The 23,534-nt window shown below is 21.7% G+C and overlaps 1 protein-coding gene across 2 annotated transcripts in view; it reads left to right on the forward strand.

Moving 5' to 3' along the window:
• LOC129613550 (3-phosphoinositide-dependent protein kinase 1) overlaps nucleotides 1–23,534 on the forward strand; it is a 71,510-nt gene that overhangs the window by 30,256 nt on the left and 17,720 nt on the right. For both annotated transcript variants that reach the window (XM_055527665.1, XM_055527664.1), the window contains one exon: nucleotides 4,121–5,360. In XM_055527665.1, coding sequence (XP_055383640.1) covers nucleotides 4,121–5,360 — 1,240 coding nt within the window. The remainder of the gene's footprint in view (nucleotides 1–4,120; nucleotides 5,361–23,534) is intronic.

The following is a 23,534-nucleotide window of genomic DNA, read 5'->3' on the forward strand; positions in this document are numbered from 1 at the left end:
TATTCCATCCGTTCAAAATGAAAAACAAAAAATTAATAAAACATAAAAAAAATTTTTTTTTTATTCCAAAACAAGAAATTGTGTTAAAAAATTGAGAATTCACATATTTAAAAAAAAGAGAAACAAAATATACGAATAAAAAAATATAATAATAATAAAAAAAAATATCATTCAGATAAGTCGTGATTTTTCCATGGTGTCTCTTACTTTTTTATTAATAATATAAAATATGTTAATATACAAGTATAAATATATAAAAGAAAAATATAAAATAAAATAAATAATAATAAAAATCAAAATAGAAAATAAAATAAAAACTGTTATATTTTATATAAAATTAATAATAATAATTAAATAAATTTTAAATATGAGGAAAATCTGTTCGAATTGTAAATAAATTTCTTTCTTCAATTGTACCTTGAAATTAAAATAGCAGAAAGTTTACAAATTAAAAATTTAAATAAATCAATTAATTATTGAGTGTTCAAAAATTGCAATTTATATTTTATAAAATTTTGATTTCCTATCAAGTTTTGAATACAAATTAGTTCGGAAATTTCGGGAAAAATGTTTTGGTATATGGTAAAATTTCTAAAATTTTTGGCTTAAATATCCCAAATTGACAATATCTGAATGGTTATTGAATTAAATGAAATTAAAACTAAATATAAAAATATATTTGTAAACGATATTATATTTTTCTTAAATTATATAGGCATACTTGCGCATTAGTACATAACATCGGCACAAAAATTTCTTAAAAACAACAATTTAATTAATTTTATAAAAATTTTGTCTACCTTGAAAATGTTTACAAAAACGCATAAAAATTCTTTTTTTTTTCATATTTCTTTATTTAATTTTTTGATATACATTTATATATATCAAATCCCATATACAAAATATAATAAAAATTTATAAAATTTTCTCATAAAATATTTTCATAATTTTTCTTAATTATAATAAAATTTTTAAAAATATAAATTATTTAAATCAAAAATATTTTATTTATTTGTTTAAGAAAATGTTATACATAATATGTATAACATATACTGTGTTTAATATATTTTAAAATTATACAATTTCAATTTACTTGATAATATTATTCTTTGTGAAATTATGGTTTATTAATAAGTAAGGGGTTCATATTAAAGAGTAATTATTATTCTGTTATACTTTTTCTGAGATATTTTGTTGTTGAGATTGGATTTCTGTTATTAATTGCAATACAACTATAATTTTAATACACAATAATGCAAACGAAGAAGGGAATATTTATGCCATATAACACTCTGAATTCACTTTGTATTATAAACAATAAGAGAATACATTATACTACTCTACAAATAATTAAAATGTTATTGTTATTTTTATTAATAATAATTAATTGATGCATTTCAGGAGAGAAATCACAAGAAAATGAAAGGAGAAATTTAATATTTTTAAATTTATATTTGAAATTTTTATATAGAATATTTTAATGGATTAATTTCAAATAAAATTATGGGATGTCTAACAGCATGCAATTCACCTAATGTTAAATCGATTATTAAGTTATAAAGATTTTATTACTGAATTAGTAAAGTTGGTGTCAAATCTGTGTTTCGAAAGACGCCCATATATTTTCTGCTTTTTAAATGTGTGTGTTCACAATTATAACAAATTAGTTTCGTTAAATTAGTACTATTACAATAAACAATCGATTCACAACTATATTACTATACTATAAAAAAAAATAATACCAAAAAAAAAAAAAATTTCAAAAAAATTGGTAATGTGAGTGTACTCTAAAAATAATTATTTTCCTGATCATTTAAGACTCATTAGATTTGCGAATTAACTATATTTAAGTGCAAAAAAAAATGTGTTTCTTATTTTCTGGGTTATTAAACTTTTTTTACTACACAAAAAGAGAGTAGTTCTTTTGTTCGTTGTTGAATGACGACGAACAAAAACCCCACAAATAAAACTTTATTAAGTATAACAATTCTTTTCTCACACAACTTGTTCAATTGCTAATAATATTTTTTTTTGTATCCGTGATTAATTACAATAAAAACTTATGTGTTATACTGTTATACATATAAATATGCTTACATATATTATTATAACTCATAGGTAATACTTACAAATTTTGATTTTTTTGTTGATGTTATTTAATAATCTCAGAACTCGGATTTTTTTTCTCTTATTTTTTCTTCTTATATACTTATTATTTACTTTCATTTAATTTTCCTTTCAGGTTTTTTTTTTATTTTGTTTCTTCTTTTGCCATTTGATATTACTTTTTTTTTTTACCGATAAAGATTCTATTTTCGTAAAATAAAGGCAATAATATAAGAAAAAAACAAAAAAAAAAAAACATTAAAAAAAATTTTTTATATAAAAAAAAAATATGAAAAAGATCACATTATTTTTGCCCAGTCGTTTAGTCTATCACAGTTCAAATTGGTCCAGTTCAATAATCTACAAAATTTTTGACCTTGATTTTGAGCTTTAAAAAAAAAAAAAAGAGATTTTTCATGCTCTCTCTTCTTATTCATATCTCCCATCATAAGTAGTATAACATTTTTACTTATACTTAATAATTATTATACGGAATGTTTTTTTTTTTAAATTTTTTGTTTTTAATTTTTGTTTTTACTTATACTCGTATTAAGTAAGTAAAGTAAATAAATTGTTTAATTTAATTACTTTTTATAATTTACATAAACATTTCTTTTTTTACGATTTCATAATAAGTAATTAGAATTTTTTTATTTATTATTATTGTATAAAAGATAAGTCAAGAAAAATATGGAATAAACATTTTTAATTTTTGTTTTTGTAATTTTATAAAATAAAAAATAATTTTGATTATAAATTATTTTTATTATTAACAACACTTAAAACACAAAAAAAAATATGTATAACAGATTACAATATAACATTTTTTTGGTTATAATATTTTAATGCTATTATTACTTTTATGTAGAACACTTTTGTATGCTTGTTTTCTATGCCCCACACTGTTAATATGTGGAGTTGCAAAGTCTTATCAATGCACTGCTAAATACTTAAATACTATAAAAAAAGTACTCTTTACATATACGACCAAATTTACGATAAAGTTTGATAACTCTTTTTCAGACTAATTGTTAGTATACATATTTAATGTATTGAGAGTATATTAATATATATTGAGTCTCTCAATTTTATTTTTTGTCTCCAAAAATTCTTATGTTTATTATTTTATTAACAATATTAAGTATTAAACATTATCCATAGTTTATTGACATCTCTTATTTATTCATATACTAATATATATACTATGTTATAATAATATGCTTGAGAGCCACACACATTGTATTCACCATGTAGTTAATTATTATACATATTGTGTATACTTGTATAAATACGTATTAAATCGTCGTCTCTCCTTCCATTATGCTACCTTCCAAAGAATTGGACAAGAGTAAAAAAAATTCAATTCTTTTCTCATACAACATTGACGATACTGTTGAGAAATTTAATTTACTTAACTTGTGTTAAAAAAAAATAACAGGTTTTGATCTATTTTGCGTAAATTATTTTTTATATTCTTAAATAATAAAAAATTTTTTTTTTTTTAGTAATATAGTAATTTTCCACTATGAATTTAAAATACTGAAATTCGGTATTTATAAATATTTTATTTATTATAATGGGAGAGCAAAACAAGCAGAAAATAAAAATTATAACAGATTAAATGAAATTTGAGATCACATATAAAATATTGGAATACATTTAAAATTTATTTAACAAAAGCTTTCATTGAATATTTATGAATGTTTCAATGTTAACTCGCGTGCGACTTATTTGAAAAAAAATCGACTTTTTCTCAACTAATTTATTAACTATAAATTATTAAAAAAAAAAATAAGAAAACTCAGAAAAATTCAAAACTCTCACACATAATTTACTTGAATAAATTGTCAAATTTGACACAAATTTTTCAATTTTTTCTTTTAAATAATAAAGACATAATCCATTTATTATAAAACTTAATATTATAAGTATACTTTGTATGTTTTTGAATATACTTCATAAATTTTAATTTAAAATTATATTAATAATTTAAATTCTATTATTTTTATTACAGATTAACGGTCAACAACAGGTGCTATCTAGTACAATGCCAGCTATGCCAAAAGAGAAGCAAACTACCCCAATATCATTAGATGAAAATAATTTTGATGAAATTAAAATGAAAGAACAATTAAATATATCAAATACATCAAATACATCAGCTGTATCATCAGCATCATCAGTATCACGTTTATTAAGACGTTGTAATAGTAATAATTTACAACAATCACAACAACAACAATGCTGTTGTCAATTAGATGATTGTTGTCCAATATTAGCAACATCAACAGCAACTGGATCAATACAAGATCATCATAATCATTATTATAATTCAACAAATAATAGCAATAATATACAAAATAATTCTTCTACAATTAATAAAATGAATAAACAACCACAACAGCAACAACAACAAAATATACAATCATCAGAACATTGTTGTATAATTGGTTATAAAAGTTCAATTGTTTGTCGTGGTTATAATATGAATTTATCAAATAATTGTAATAATTCATCATCAACAATAACAACATCACAAATACCAACAACATCAACAACAGTTATGTCATCAACATCATCATCATCATCAGCATCATCAGCTACACCAACAGGATTTTCATTATGTACACCACAATTATTACCAACAACATCATCATCATCATTATCAACAACAATATCATCGTCAACAATAACAAATATTAAAAATATTAGTAATAATAGTAATAATAGTAGCAGCAATTGTAAATGTAGTAAAATTAATAATTTAAATGAAAATAAAATGCAATATCAATATTATAATGGTGATTCACAAACAACAACAACAACAGCAACAACAAATAATAAAAATCAATTTGATAAAATAACATCAATAAATAATAGTGGTAATAATAGTGGTAATATTAGTAGTAGTTGTAGTTCAAATACAACAGCACAATCATCAATTGTTGCAACGGCGTCGGCTACAGCAACATCATCATCATCCTCGGCACCTATAACTTCAAATATAATTGCATTATCAGTAGCAGCAGCAACATCATCATCATCATCATCATCAAATGATGGTTTAAGACAAATGAATGGTCTTAGTCAACAACAAGAAATGCAGCAGCAACAACAACAAAAACCCCAACAGCAACAACAACAATTACCTAAGAAAACACCAAATGATTTTATTTTTGAACAATATCTTGGAGAAGGTAGCTTTAGTACGGTATATCATGCCAAAGAAGTTCGAACGAAAAAAGAAGTTGCAAGTAAGTGAAATTTTTAATTACTTTTTTTAATTTAGAGAGCATACATAAGTCCTGTATTTTATTTTGAGCAAAAAATTTCTGAATTTTTCTACTTTAACAACTTATATTTTTATTGCAATAATAGTGTTATGCAGGGTAACAACAGAAATTATTTATAATCTAAAGTGATTTATTTTTCTTATAAATTTTTTAGAATTTTATCTTGCACACAACTCCAGGTTAATTTAAAGTACAATAGTTATTATTTTATATAAATAAAAAAAAAATAATATGAGAAAATTAAAAACATAAATATCCCAAAAATTCTCTATTTGCTTATTTTATTATTAAAAAAGAAAATGTACATTTTATTTGTATTAATTTATTTAATAAATAGATTATAATCTTACAGTAGAACCCCTTCTTCTTTGTTATTTTGCTATCAAATTCAAAATTTAATATTGTTATTACTGTTACGGAGAGTATAAGTTTTTTTGCATTTTGAGAGAATTTAAAGCAACACTGCTAACATACATTCTCTTATTAAGATATTTAATAATTTTGAAATCTCTGAAACACAATAACTATTGTCATTGAATTGAGAAAATTACCGAAACTTTATAATTTGAATTCTCTGATAGCAATTTAGTGTTGCGCCTATACAGTGGTTTTTATAACAGTTGATACGAGTAGTAATTGATTGTAAGATTGATACAAGTGACAAAATACTTTTACAAAAATTTATTAAGGAATATTTAAATGATTTAAAAGGTTATACAGGTACCTGTTGCATATTTAAGGCATTTTATATACATAATTCTCCATTTATGTAATATTACTCTCCCGCCCCTCCCCTCTCTCTCTCTCTCTCTCTCTATGTGTCTCTCGCGTTTATTATTGTTGTTAAATAATTTCTTCAATATAAAGTAATTTAACTGTATAAAATTTTGTTTTTATGCAAAATACTTTGTTTTTTTTTCATATATACAGAAAATATGTAGGTATATAAATGTTATTTATATGTAAATATTTAAAAAAAAAAAACAAGAAAAACAAAAATCTAAATAAGTAATAGAAGATAAAATAACAAGTCATGCAACAAGTTATTAATAGAAAGAAAAACTTTTTTTTTTCTCTTTCTTTATTATTTTTTTTATTGTTATTGTTATGATTGCTGTGTTGTGCCATTGTGTTGTTGTTGTTCTTTTCTCTCTTGTGTATTATTTTTATTTAAATAAAAAGTTTTAAGCGAATTTCTTTTATATATAAAATTTTTTTTTCTTGTTTTGTGAAAAATAAGACTAGCAAAATGATATTATTGTCATTTTATATAAGAAAATATAAAATTTGTACATTTATCTATGTATGCAGGCATATAGGTACGTTTATATTATTAAAATTTACAAAATGTTACGAAAATTTTTTGTCGTCAGATGGTGCTCTATTTGCTCTCTTTTTTTTCTATTTTTGTTTCTTTTGTACTTTTTATTTTTCTTTAATAGAAAACAGAAATTTATTGAATATTTTTATTTCTTTTCTTATTTTTTTTTTTTTTGATTTTATATATTTTTTCTACTGTATTTATACTGTTATACTTACTGTTATATATACTGTTATACTTAGTGTTTACTAGCATTTTTGCGTAAAGTTTTTGCTTTTTTTTAATAAGGACCGAAAAAAAATATAATTTTATCGAAAGTCAATTACAGCAACAGCCTACATACAATTATTTCGAATAAAAAATTTGCAGAAAAAAAAAAAATATTTTTTTTTATGTAATTTTAATTTTGTTTTATATTTTTGCCACAATTTTTAATTTTATATTTTCTTCGGCTTTTATTTTTTTTTTAATTAAATTGTAAGTAGCAAAAAAATTTAAAATTTTTGCTATAAATTTTTTTGATCGTCTGCCTAGGTATTGGGGCTTTTTGATATTTTTTTAGTTAGCAATAAGTTGAATTTTGCTATAAAATTATTGGTTTTCGGAAACTGGGGATGATTTTAGATTAGCCTAGTAAATTTCAATTTTTTTGAATAGGTACCACATCTATTAATATTGAAATGAGTTTTCAATTATTGCAAATTGTAGAAAAGTTTAACTTTCTTTTGCATTAGACAAATACATATACATATGTATATATTTATGTGGGTGTAAATTTAGTTTTTTATACAGATTAGTAAATCATTAAACTTAACTTTTTTTTTTGAAAAATAATTATCCAATTAATTGTACTTACTTTTAAATAGTTACAATTTTTCAAAAAATTTTCTTATTTTTTAAGCTTATTAATTTTCAACAAAAAGAACGAAAAAAAAAGGATAATAATATTTATATAAAAAAAAAACATCAATTTATATAACGCCCACATTAAATATCATTCATTCGTCGTAATACAAACCCCCCAATACTGCGTGTTTGTTACATACATACATACATAGCATAATAATCTACATAATAATGTAAGTGTATAACAGAAATATTTTGTATCCTATAAGTATGTTAATCTATTTTTATCATTTGATTTTTTTTTTTCATAATTTTTTTTATTTTTTAATATAAATATACAAGAATAATATTAGTATGTATATATATCATATGTATGTATGTATGTATGTAAATATCTAAATATAATTGTATATATGATTTTGATATATTCGCGCTTACCTAATAGTTTTTAATTCATTTTAATGTTATATCTTGTAATATTATATACATACATACATTTAGATCATATTTAAATATTTTATAATAAATATTGTATATATTTATACATACAAATATATGTATGTATAATGAACATTATTTAATATTAAATTTACCATATGAGAGAATTTACATTAATAAATATATTAGAATATTTTTTTAAGTTATAACAAGTATAACACAAAAAAAAAAAAAAAAAATCACAGAAATTATTTTTTGTGTGTTTGTATATCTCGCTGTATTATATATATACATCTGTATATTGTGTATTTAATATATATGTATAGATATATTTTATAAGAATATTATATTGCAAATTAAGTATAACTTAACATATTTACATACAATGTTATACGTATAAAAGTTTGCCAATATATGAGTATATATACTTATATTAATAACAATGAATAAATATGTTTTTTATTGCGGTATATTGGCGTCATCGGCACCTATTTAAAATTTCAATCACGGTCTTCATTTTTTTTTTTTGTTTGCAGTTTTGTTTCTCTTTATTCTTCTTTTATTTCATCATATTTTTTTTTTTTTGATTCTTTCTCATATTTATTTTTTCTCTGTGTTGTTTCACATATTTTTGTTTTTTTTTTCTTTTATATTATTAAATATAAATCATGTGTGTAGGGTGGTGTAATAAAAAGAATATATGTATGTACATACTCGTATACTTAGGTCTATATAAATATTGATATAATATTGATATGAAAATTGATTGTGCCTCTAATGCCCACCTCCTGTTAAATTTCCATATTTTTGCCTATACGCTTATTCTATATATATATACACTCTTATATACACTTGTATTAATGTTGAATAAAATATTTAATATTGATTGAATGAATTATGAATTATTATGATCATAATTTAATGTAAATATACATACAGTGAGCGACATAATTAATCGTACGCATGATAAAAGCGCCCGATTTTGTATTTCTAAAACGTATACGAAAATGAAATTTTGTAGGAACACTTGATTGAATATATGTTTGTGTTCAGCTACAAAAAATTGTGAGAAATGCGAATGAGTAATCCTCAAATTTGCACATTAGTTTTTTTCCTACTTATTTTTGCGACATATTTAATCGTACGATAAATTTAAGGTTATTTTTCTGATGAAAATTTTAGAATTTTATAAAAATTTTGAGTTGTTATCATTCTTAGAGGCAATTTTGAATGCAATGCGTTTATTTTTGTAGAAATTTTAATGGTCAGTATTTAATATTAGTTCGATATGGTTAAAGATAAAGAATCCAGTATTGAGTTCAGAGAACTCGCAATAAAATACCACTCGGAAGGGTTTTCTTTGGGTGAAATAGCTAAAATTCGAAAAGGGAGTAAATCAACTGTTAAAAATTTTAAGAAAACTGGTTCTTTTCGATACAGGAAAAAAACTGGGAGGCCTAGAAAATTGGACAAACGTGAAGAAAGACAAGTTTTAAAAAAAATAAGGCAAAATCCTAAGTTAACTGGTATCAAAATAGCTAAATCAATTTCAGAAAGCTATAAGAAAGAGGATTATAGTCGTACAATTCAAAGAATACGAGTATTAAACAGAAGTGGTTTTCGTGCCTAAGAATATTCTAAGAAAAAAACCGTTTATATCAGATACTAATTAGAAAAAGCGAATGAAATTTGCTAAAAGTCATATTAATTCAGATTTATCTCATTGGAAAAGGGTAATTTTTTCTGACGAGAGTAAATTTAATATTTTTGGACATGATGGGCCATCTAAAATTTAGAGAAAACAAGAGGAGGCACTCAATACAAAAAATTTAGTATCCACTGTAAAACATGGTGGAGGCAATGTTATGGTTTGAGGATGTATATCTTGATACGGAGTTGGAAGTCTTGAATTTATTGATTGCAAAATGGATAAATTTCATTATTTAAATATTCTTAAGGGTAATTTAAAAGAATCGGCTCGAAAAATGTGTTATAAAAATGACTGGATTTTTCAACAGGAGAATGATCCTAAACGTACCTCAGGTATTGTAAAGGAGTGGCTTCTCTTTAATGTATCAAAGCAACTTCATTCCCCTCCAGAATCACCGGACCACAACGCTATAGAGCACATTTGAAATTTTTCAGAAAATCAACTTGGCAAACACAAGATAACTTCCAAGGTTACCCTCAAAACTGCCATTAAACGAGAATGGGAGAATATACCAATTAAATGTTTACAAACTTTGATTGAATCAAAGCTAAATAGATTGCAAGAGGTTCAAAAATGACGTGGTGGCAACACTAAATACTAAACAAGGAATTAGAATTGAAAATCATTATAAATAATTTGGTTAAAATTATGTGTACGATTAAATATGTCGCGTTTTTAAATGAATTTTTTATGTTTTTTGTTATAATTCAAATTTTTTTTATAATTTTTGCAAAAATTTCAATTGAATTAATAAATTTATTTGTTTTAATTTTGTTTCTATTTGAAAATTGGGTTAGTTTATTTAATTTCGTTTTTTATTAAGGTTTTTTCATTCGTACGATTAATTATGTCGCTGACTGTACATATATTGTAAATATACATACTTACATAAATATCATGTAAAAAATGTTTATATGATAAAGTTTAAATGCCTTTTAGAATAAAAAATATGAAAGAATTTTTTAAAGGAAACCGGAAGAATTTTTCAATATTATTTTTTTAATAAATTTTTGTTTTTTTGTTTTTTTTTTTTTGAATTTCACTAAGAATTTGAAAATAAATGAAAAAGCAAAATTTTTGTATTTATTAAATTTTATTTGTGAAATTTATTTTAATCCTACAATATAATTATGCACACTTATTAAAATTTAATCATATTGTTGCAAATTACAGTCGAACACGGATAATTTGTATTATATCACAAAACGAATTTTAATAAAATCAAGTTTTGCATTCATGCGCGTAAAACCCCTATAAAACAAAATCACCCCTATAAATTATAATTCACTATTTTTTTATCTTTAAACTACATACTTATATAGGTACTCACTCAGTTTTTATAGAAGTGAGAATTGAAGGCAAGTTTAAAATTACAGAATTATTTAAAATTTATTTGTTATTTCCATAAACTTAATAAATAATTGCCTATATAATTGCATATATTAAACAAATAATCAAGTTAAATTAACTACATATATTTTTGAATAAATATTTTTCTTTATGAAAATTTTCCTATATTTTTACCCTTACTTATAACTAAGTATTTATATGTGTACAGTATATCATGCATGCATAAATATGATTCTAGTATTATAATTGTCTGGCTGCCTCATTTGTAATTTGAACAACAATAATATTAATTATAAAAATATATAATTAGATATACACACATGTAAATATTATAATGTATGTATAAGTATGTACATATAGAATAAAATGAATTTTTACAAATAATTTTTAAATAATTTGTTGCAAAAAATAAAAATAAAAAACAATATTTATTGCTAACATATGTGTAAAAAATTGCAAATCTAAAGTATTTTAATAGGAGGCGCGTGTAAGATTTTTTTTTTCATTATCATTATTATTTTTGAAATATTAGTAAGTAGATTAGCAAGAAAACAAATAAACAAGTATAAGAATTATGAAATTTTATTTATTTTAAAACAAAAAAAAAAATATTATTTACTTACACTTCAAAATATGCACGAGTGCAATTGTGTATAGGTTGTTTTTCAATTGCAATTGTTGCAAATTTTTAACTTTTGTTTTTATGAAAAAAAAACATTTTCTAAAAAAATAAATTGTAATTTGCAACTTTTTAATTACTTTGTTTTAATTTACACTATCGATAACTATTATTTATGAGAAGGCCAAAAAACAAAAAAAAAAGCAAACCAGAAAAACTAGAAAAAAATATGATCGCGCAAAATATTCAATGTTTGATTAGCATTTTTCATATATTTCTTTTTTTAAATTAATATTGAAATTTCATTAATAATATGGCACGTGAATTGTTTTTTTTTCTCCCCATATTGATTTATTAAATATAAGTATACATATATGGGTTTGTAGCTGAAATGAATGACAGTAATTTTATTTATAAATACAGAATTAATTCTATTTATTTAAATTTTGATTTCTTTTTTTAATTAAAATAAAAAAAAAAATTTAAATTTTGTATGATTCAACCGATTTTTTGTATGATTCGACTAAAATTTTGTATGATGCGATTGCAATTTTGTATTATTCAACTGAAATTTTATTTTATTCAACAGAAGTTTTTTATGATTCGACTAAAATTTTGTATAATTCGATTGAAATTTTGTATGATTCGATTGAAATTTTGTATGATTCGATTGAAATTTTGTATTATTCGATACGTTATATAAGTATACAATGCAATTAATATATATGTATACTTATATGTAGAACGAAAAAATATTATGTAGAAAATGATTTTGAATTCTGATCGAACAAAATGTTTGATGGAAAAAAATGTTTGAACAATTTAAGTTGATTTTCGGAACACAGAATTTTCGGAATTACAAAAAGAAACGAAAATGTTGATTTTCGAAAATACTGAGGGTGTACTGTAATAATTTTACAAATATGTAATAAATAATTTTTTATTACCGTATATTGAATTTGAAATTAATGCATTTCAAAAATTTTTATAAAAAAAAAATTCTAATTATATTTTAAAGTGTGCAAAAAGTTCATCAAACTTTTGATGAGTTGAAAAAAAAAAGCAACAAAAAAAAACAGAATGAAAGCTTAATAACACCAGTTGTTATTCAATTTTTTTTTTTTTTTTTAATGGCCAATGTTAAAGTTCTAAGTTTTGTTTTTTGCTTATTATTTTCTCTTTCATTTTTTTTTTGCTGTGTAGTTTTTGACGTGCATATGTTGTATTTGTTTTTTTTTTTTTTTACGTAAAATATTCATTCATTATAAAGTACGTAAATAAATATATTGCATGTGTTGTACTTGTTACCCTATTGTAGGTATATTTATATGTACATATATATGCAGAATTTTAATTGTCCACTTGAACTTGATTATAAAATTTTTTGTTGCGATGTTAAAATTTTTTTGTTTGTTATAGAACTCTATATATATATATGTAAGTCTATATATGTTATCGATAATTATTATTAACTATTATATTTTTAAGGATTAAAAGATTATATTAGTATATTTATTCTTAATTAAACTAAACTGTTATATAATTTTTATAACAGTACTTATATTGTTAACATTAAAATTATTATAAATCTTTTGTGATAAAGATTATTTATGGTTTTATCTACTCAATTTACAATTTCCAATATTTTAATAAATTTATAGTTTAATTGAATCGACATATTTTAGTTATTTTTAGAATTAATTGTCTACATGAATTATGTTGGGGGGCTTATGTTGGATAATACATATATGTTCGTCTCTATGTACATATTATAATCGTGTTATATTAGGCGTGGGTTTGTTTTTTATTTATAATTCAATCTTTTAATTTTTTAACATAACTTGTTTATTCTCAGATAATTTAATAATAGTATGGATTAATTTAAAAATATTATATTCATCGAATGAAATCTAATATATTAAAAAAAAATTAATTAATTGTTCTCTTCCAAATCTCTTAAATAAGCCCCTTATTATTCGATTATTTTTAATTTAACAACAAATTTTTGATATTATATTGAAGAGTATCTGATTTTCTTAGATGCACTTATATTTTATATTGAATTTTATGCCGAATTTTAAATTATTAAACGAATTACGAAAACCATTATATCATTTTTAATAATTACAAAATCTACATTAAATTATTGACTTTTAAATACCCCATTAAATTGTTTATATCAATTGTTCATATATGCATGTGTTAATAATGCAGAAATATGCTGGTATTAATAGTATATAAGTTGTACGTATTTAATTTGAAAATATTATTAAAGACTCTGGAATTATTATTAAACAATAAATTAACAGAATTTAGGAAAACAAAAGTTTTCAAATAAAAAAAACAAAAATTAAATCAATGACCTCTTTATTTTCGAAAAGTCAAAAACCATCTTGTGTTATTTCTCTCCCTTTTTTTTTTAATACAAAATTTTAAAATTTACGTTTTTGTTTATGTTTGGTCCTTATGTGTTTTTCTTATTACGTTTTTATTTTTTTCTTCCAAAATCTTTAAAATCACTTAACCCTCTCTCGCTTTTGCTTTTGTTTCTTTTCTTGTACAGAATTTTTTTCAATTAAAAGAAGAAATCCGACAAAAAGTAACCAACAATTTGGGTAACAAAAAATATATCTCACTCTTGATTTTACGAGAAATTGAGTTTATATTTGAGATTTCTGGAGAAAATTGAGAATTTTAATTGTCATTTAATGTAAAAACAATAACAAAAATTAACCAAAAATTTCCTTATGGCTCTCATCTCATTTCAATGTTATTTTTATTTTCGAAATTTTTTCTTTCCATTTTTTAGTGTTTTTCTTATTCTCTTTAAATTTTATTTTCTTTCCGAGTCCCTCAAATCTCAATGTGTTTTAAAAAAAAAAAATCCTTTTTTTTTTTTTTTGTTGTTGTTTTATTGTTCTTATTAAATGACATACGTTCTACTCTATAAATGACTGTGGTTTTCAAAATTTTTAATATTATAGAGTTAAAATTATATTTTTATAGTTTTTTATGTAGGCAGTGAATTATTATAGCATATACAACTGATATACATGCATATGCATACATACATACACTTACAAAGAATAATCAAAAAATTCATGTGTAATAATATAAAAGGATCCGTATTTCTAGATGGGCATTAAACTTTAAAGATAAGTCAGAAATCAAATGTGTTTATTATAATATTTTTCTTAGCCCTTAAATAATTATACATACATACATATTATACATATATATGTATATATACATATATATGTATACATACATATATATATGTATGGATGTACATAAAGCGTTAGCGACGCCGTCAACATCATCATCGTCACAACACAATCATCATCAACATCATTCGTAATCATTGTCATCTATTTTGAACAAAAAAAAAAAAAAAAAAGGAGAAAAATTAATGTTATTGTTTATAGTATGGTAAAAGGGAATTAATGCGCCGTCTGCTTGCTTGTTCAATTCTTAAAAATTTAAGTATAGAAAAATTTTTTCAATTTTGAGGTCAATGAATTTTTTATTTTTTTTTAAGTTAAGGTACAGCCAAATAATTTTATATATATATATTTTTCTCTTTAAGATTATTATATAAGTAATATAGGAATTGTAAGTTATTGTATGAGTCTGTATGTTTTCTATACAGTATTAAAGATGATGATTATGAAAAATTATACCTTCTCTAAAGAGTGAGTGGCATTCTCGTCATCCAAAAGGACAATGACGTTGTTCTATACTTTTGTCTGTGTGTTTTTGTTTTTTCTTTTTGGTAATTTTATGCTTTGGCTTGACGTTTTTCTTATCTTTTTTCTTATTTTGGGTAAAGAACTCCAAAAAAAACAAAAAATATGGCAGATGTTTTCACTTTTTATTTTAATAAACACAGGCGCATATATACAAATTTTTTTATATTAGTTTTAGATCTTAAAGATTTTAAGGTAAGAAGAAAAATCATCCATCCACTTACATACTCGTACAATATTATTGTATATGCATAGGAAGATAGAATGCAATTGATGATGATAATGATAACTATGATTTTGATGATGATGATAAAAGGACCTAATATTTCGGTTATTTATTTTTTCGTCTTTTTTGTTCTATTCACGCCTGAATTATTTTCATACCACAATTTTTAAAAATTATAAAAATAATCAAATCTGTTTCAATATTGTCTCTTCCTTTTCCAAAAAAAAAATTTGTTGAATTCATTTAGCAATTTACTTACATACATATGTACATGATGGACGGACGGTGTATAATAAGGAAGTATGATATACGAAAAAAGGATTTTCGTTTCCTTTTCTGTTATGAAAAGCTTACAAAGTGAAAACACTCTTCTAGTTCTCCATTCTCCTCCTCTCCTCTCATCTATAATTTTTAGTTGGAAACCAATAATTTTATTAAAAATTTTTTTATTAAATGCCCGCTCTTTAATTTTTAGAATAACTTAAATATTGACTTTTTTATCTATTACTATAATCTACATTCTTAAATAATTTAAGTATAGTTATAATCCATGTTATTTTACGTGATTTAATACAGAAAATATTATTACGATATTATAGCACGTGTATAAAATTTCCCAAAGAAATTTTATTAATATTTTATAGTATTCTCTGTCTATCATAATGTAGGTTGAATATTTAGTTTTTGAGTTGAAATGAGTTGAAATAAAAGGATCTTAATAAATGTACTTATTTTGGAAGAAATGACAGTGTTCCATTTTTTGATTTGAAAAACGAGATTAATGAATAATGGTCTCTTTAAAATTAAAATTCAAAATTTTTCCTTTAAAGGCTAAGACTTTAAAATTTGTTCCTAACTGAATTAAGTTATGAAGAATATTAAACCATTAATTTTAAAGAGAGAATCGGAAATAGAGAATAATGTGGGAAATATGTAACGTAGGGGAATTTAATTAATAATTAATATTTTTTTTTTATTTTAATCTTTTGTTTTAAAGACTCTAATAATTAAAAATTTATTTTTAACTGAATTGCGTAATTTGGGCACGCATACCAACTTTCATACTTTAATTTTAACGAGAGAACCAGTAATAGAGAATTATGCATGTGGTGAATATGTAACATAGGGGAATATTTATTAAATTTTTAATATTTTTCTGATTTTATTCTTAATCTTTACTAATTTATAAATTTTCATTCATTAAAATTACAGAAATAAAAATCAAAAATATTTTTGCATACAACGTAAGAGAAACACAAAAAAAAAATTTTTTTATTTCAAATATTATTTTTGCTATTTTTTTTTCTGTTTTTTTTTTTTAGTTTACTTAATCACAAAAATGATAACATTCTTTTTAATAATTTATTGATAAGAGGTTAATTTTTTTTTGTTTGATTTTGAATTATCATATTTTTCTAATGAAAAACAAAAATTAGTAGAAAAAAAAATAACAACAACAAATAATAAAAACTATTACAAAAAATTGAGAGAAAAAATTTTTTTTTTTGTATGGCGTTCTAGTGTGGTGTGTTAGAAGAAAAAACAAAAACAAAAATGGTGTTATTTTTTCAAGGTTAATTTCATATTTTTCATATTTATTATAATATGTTAGTAGGTATATGTATGTACATCAGTACATATACTCGTATTTCTTTCTCTTTCTATCCTTTCGGCTTTTTGTTTGTTGTTTATTTATTATTGTTTTTTTTTTCTCTCTAATGTGTTAATAAAGAGTGTTAAATACAATGTTTTTATTTTTGTTTTTTTTTTTTTCTGTCTTTTATCAACTTTTAAAAATTTCATACATGTACTAGTTGCCTACATTATTATTTAACATTATGTATTAGTTTCAAGGTATTTAGTACATTGACCTGAATTATAACAAAAAACAAAAAAACAGAAAAACAAAAAGTGATTTTTAATGTTTAAATGTAGGTATGTAAATGTGTAAAATAAATTTATGAAAGTAGGTACCTACACTGTTGTGTTTTTATTATTCTTTTCTACTTTTATTCAATAAAATGAAATAAAAATGTTCCGTGGTCATTTATGGTAAAATTAAAATTAGAAAATTAAAAAGAAAAAAATTTTTGTTTTGGGATTTAAAAAAAAAAATTTTTTTTTTTGTCTATCTCTTTCTATCATTTCTAGATTAAATTTTTGGAATTAATGAAAATATTTGTGTATAAAACGAAATTTTTGTAAAATATATATACATACTAACGTGTGTATGTAGGTAAAATTGTTCAAAAACACTTTAATTTGAATATTACAATTTAAACTTAATTTGAACAGTTAAAAAATTCATCATTATTTTTATTGTTATACTCCACTTAGAAAATATATGTATAATATAAAATTATTTGGACACCAATTAAGCACTTAATATGAATGATTAAAGTGTTGCCAGTAATTAAAAAAAAAAATGCTCTAGACCGGTGTTTGTTCTATACAATCATACTGTTATACGACATAAACATATTATTTATTATACAAGCAGATTTAATTAACATAAGAATCTTATTAATATCAGTAGGTTGTCAGTCTTAATTTTTTTGTTTTGGTACATACTTTATATAGGTACATTAAACAATTTTGAATAAATTAATTTGTTGCTGCAAAAATCATTCATGTAAATTTACTCTCCCCTTATAATTATTAATTAAATAATTTCGAACTGTCACCTATAAATCACTCAAAAAGGTAAAATTTTAGGGAAAATAATTTCTTTTTTGTAAAATGCGTTAATATTTTTTTTTTATAAACCTGATTGCTTCTTTTTTCTTATTTAACTTCTTTAAATTTATTATAATGCCTTCAATTAGGAAATTAAGCTGTTAAGCCCCCCTCCATTGTAATTGAATGTGTTATTGTAATACAAATAATGGGCTTTAAATGCCTTGATCATTTTATTTTAACACATTTGGAAATATTTTGGCGCCAAAATATTTAAACTCAAAACAATCAAAAAAAAATTTTATTTTTCACTTAACAAAATTTTTATTCAAAACATTGTGTAACAAAATTTTTGAAAATTTCAATAATTTTAATAAATTATTTAAATATTTTTTTTTTCCAATTTATTATTCGTAATACGCCAAGTACATGTGTAAATAATTTTTATAATTAATGTGAAGTATTAATTTTTTTTTTTTTAATTTTGTTAATTAAAGAATAATGTTAAAAGGTTAATAATATTTTTATAAATGATTTTAATTATCACTTTAATAATATTGGTTCTCTTTTTGTTGTTGTTGTATTTCGAGTTTTTGTAAAAAATTATATTAATTTTTTTTTTAATTTAATTAAAAAAAAATTTTAAATGATTTTTAGAAAAAAATAAACAAAAAAATTTTACATTTGTTTTTGTTTAATTAATTATAAAATTTTTTTTTTGTGGCTAAATATAATTTATACAAAAAATTTTATTACCAAATTGTTATACACTGTATGTTATACACTAACTTTACGTGTATATATGTATATAAGTTATTTAATATAAAATAAAAGTAAGTTGTATAATAATGAATTTCATTAATGTGTATAACAATAAAATAAGTGATTTTCTGTAAATATTAAAAGCGTGTATATTATATCGTCTTTCATTTAGTAAATTTGAATTTAAATATTAAGTTTCGAGAAATATGATAGCATTTAAGTATAATACATAAAAAATGTTTAATATTAACATGCATAACTGTACCTGTACATCTGTACAATGGGAACATAATAATATAAACCAAAAGATGAAAATATCGAAATGGTAAATCTTAAAACTGTTAAACATTATAATTAATATTTTTGAATTCTGTTAAAGACTGCCATGATTGCGTGAATTTTTTTCTTATTAATATTTTATAAAATTATTATAAATTAATTATTTTTCTCTAAAATTAAAAATAAATTAAATATTTTAGGTTGTCATTGAAAATTTTCCAATTTTTTATATATAAGTATATAAATTATTTCTACTGTTATACTCACCATAAAAATTACCTTATTATACTGTTATATTTTATTGAGCTAAATTAAAAAATAATTAATTTTTAATTTTTTTCTTTGCTTTTGTTTTCTGTTTCTTATTCTTTAATTTATCGTTGGTGTAGATTTTAAGGATGGTGGGTGGTCTCGATTGAATTTTTACTTTAATATTTTTAAAAAATTTTATTATTTTTTTTTTTTTTATTATATTTCTTATTAAGGATATCGTGTTCCTTTTTTTTATTTTTTTTTCTGTTTTGTTTGATTTTAATTATTTTCTTTAATATGAAAGCATGGTATGCAACGCTTTTCAAATTACTTTAAAGAATTTTTCGAAAAAAAAAGTGACTGTACCAAAAGCAAAAACAATAACAAAAAAAAATAAAACTATTTTTTTTGTTCAGTCCTAGACTTATAGAGTTTGAAATTTTCTCTTCCTTAAGGAAGATTAGAAGACAAAAAAAAAAAAAAAATTTCTTTGAACGTAAAAATTTTCTTTTACGATTATTTTTTTTTGTATTTATTTTTATAACTTTTTGATTTTTATTACCTGTGGTGGTGATTTTACTTTTTTTTATTTTTATTATTATTTTTCTATTTGTAGTTGGCAGATGTAAATTTCATTAACTATGAGTTTATTTTACTAAAAATTTACAATATTTGTGCAAATGTAGGTACCTTCTTACCTGGGATTAATGTTTATTTTGTATCCTGGCATTTATCAATCAAAAACAAAAGATGAAAAATAATAAAATAAGTAAAAGAAGAGAAAATAGTTAATGTACAAAAAATCAAAATCAATGTGAACATCAATTTTTAAGAGATTTCTCTTTTTTTTTTTCTGGTTACCTTAAAATTTTTCCTTTCTTTTATTTTGCTTACTCTATATCTTTCATCTTATGTTCAAGTAAATATCCTTATTATCCTGTATAAATATATAGCACATGTATACCGTATTTGCGCCTTATAACATCGTCTTACATTAGACATTAAATAAAAAAACCTCTCTGAAAAGGAGAAAAAGGTTTCTGTTTTTTTTTTCCACGTTGTTGTTTCCTTGATATATGTCGTCTACCTGTATAAAAATGGAGCAGATGCAATTTTGTAAGGATCGTTCGTTTACCTTTTCAGGTATAAAAATCATATTACACAAACATGTGTACAAACATATACATACATGTATATGCATTATATCAAATGTGTTTATATAGAGATATGAACGTGAAATTAAAAAAAAAAAAACATATTATACCGTCAGAAGCCAAACAAAGAATGAATATTGAAAAAAACAAAAAGAAAAAAAAATCATTCTTAAAGACTAAAATTTTTTTTTTTTGTTCCTCGATTGCTTATACAATATACATACATACGTATACATTTACGAATGTGTTTTCATACATACTTCAATGTATATTAATTTTTTTCTGTTGTTCTCTACACAATATTTTCCTTAAATTTTTTTTTTTGGAGGTACATTTTTTGTACTACACCCGAAAATTTTCTTAAAGGTAATGCACCGCATTTGTTTAATATTTTTAAATATTGACATCATGCTTTTGTATTTGTACATGCATCGGTATGAATACAAAACAGAGTATGTATGCTATGCATATGTAAGTTTTAATGGTACATTGGGTATACATATGGACTTTCTTCATGACGATGATTTCTTGCCTAAAGGTTGATCAACTTTAAATTTTTCATATATTTTTTTTGTAATGAAACATCTGTCAACTTAAAAGGAAAAATCTAAAAACAAAAAACAAAAAAAAATTTTTTTTTTTTATTAAACATATTTATTGAACGAAAAAGCATTTAAAATTGAAGGTGTTGACTACAAAAAATCATTTTGTATTTTTCTATCAATTTAAAGTTATTCGTTTTTTTTTTTTTTTGTTCAAAAAAGACATTGTATAACAGTTTAAAATCTGTATAACAGTTTGTATAACAGTTTTATTTTATGATTTATTTTTGATAAATATGCTAGAATCATCATTTTTAGAATGTGAAATATTTTTTTTCTTGAAATTTAATTTTATCAAATTAATTTTACTATATAAGTATATACATATGGACGTAAGATACGAGTATATATTTAGTTTTTATTTTCATATACATAATATCTAAGTAATATTTCATGTGATTTAACATTATAATAGAAATAACATGTTTTATTTGAATAATAAATTATAAAAAAAAAAACATGTACAACGAAAAATATTAAGTAAAAGTTTCTAGTTTTTTCCCTCCATTTTCATTTTCAAAATAAATGCATTACCTATAATATAATATTGTATTTTATTACAAAGCATAAAAAAAAAATAAAATTGGAACAAATATGAAAGTAATATGATTGATTTTACGTTTTTATTTTTAAAAGGAAATGACGAAAAAAGCAAAGAAACAGAGAAAAAACGATATTCGCATATAATATATATAAGTATTTAAGGACAACAAAAGGATAAACAATAAATAAATAAGTACAAAAAAAAATAAAGACTAAAAAAATAATATATCGGTATATTGTAAGGTGTTAGCAGCACGCGACTAAATACGCACGGAAACATTAATATTATATGTATAATATATATCAACATGCATGTTATATCACATTCGTATGCGTATGTTCAACTGAAAATTGCTTATATATACACATATTTCTGTTTTTTTTTTTTTTTTTTGTATGACAATCAACAAAATTTTGTTTTCTTTTCCGTATTCTTCATAATTTTTTTTTTCTTTTATATATGGGTATTCTGAATATATCTTTGTTATACATGTGTATAATAAAATAAATACGCAACGAATGTGAATGAAAGTACAAATGTACCGAAAAGAAAGTGGTAAACCATGTTATATTGTTATTATATGTGGTTTATAAATTCCTTATATATGTATTGTATGCTAGATTTTTTTCTCTCTTTTTCGTGTTAATTGGTTATTAAATCAGGAAAATCCCTAATTTATCTTTATTTTGTTATATATATATATATATTTTTTTTTTGACGTAAGCATTTTATATAAATATGTATGTAAATGTTTTGGAGTAATATGCATATGGAAATTTACCCACCTAATTTACAAGATGATAATTATCTTAAATTTAAATGGAAAGTGTTAATGTTAAATTTATTTATGATTGTTTTGTCACTTTAAAAAATTAAATTAATTTGTAGGGATATTTAATTTTTTATACGTTAATACATATATACATATATATATATATAAAAGGTATACACGTATTTAGGCTTTAAAGCGAATATTGTTATATTTTAAGGATGTTAAAATTAAAGATTTAAGTGTTTACCTTCCAAATATTTTTTCTTAATTTATTTTTATATGGTTGTATATAAATAACTTCATTATTAATGTTATAAACATTTGTTCATTGTCACGATTTTTATTGATTAACAAATTAAAAAGACAAATATTAATAATTTTTAAGCAATCATTAATTTCTTTGCTGCTATTTTTAAAGCCACAAATTAGAGGACATAACAATTTGTATACGAAAAATACGAAAATTTTTGGTTTTTACTTCCTGATCGATGATTCTCTGTTAATATAAATTTCATATTTTTTTTTTTTTTTTGCTATTTTTATTATAAACATAACGAAAATTAACATTCGCATACATATTTATAAATTTCTATAATAAAACTATATCTCATTTATTTTAATAATCTATATAATCGAATCGAATAATATTGTAACAAAATGAAAAAAAATAAATACAACTTGTTTATTTTTAATAAACAATAATAAAAAAGTAAAAATAAAAATTCTTATTATACAATCAACTTGTTTTCAAAACTAAAATGATGTAAAAATTTTATTAGACGCACATATACATAATCTGTATAACTTTATACAGATATGCATACATATAATAAGTAT

Source organism: Condylostylus longicornis, unplaced genomic scaffold, assembly GCF_029603195.1.
Source record: "Condylostylus longicornis isolate FDR11 unplaced genomic scaffold, ASM2960319v2 ptg000084l, whole genome shotgun sequence".
NCBI classification, from domain to species: Eukaryota; Metazoa; Arthropoda; class Insecta; order Diptera; family Dolichopodidae; genus Condylostylus; species Condylostylus longicornis.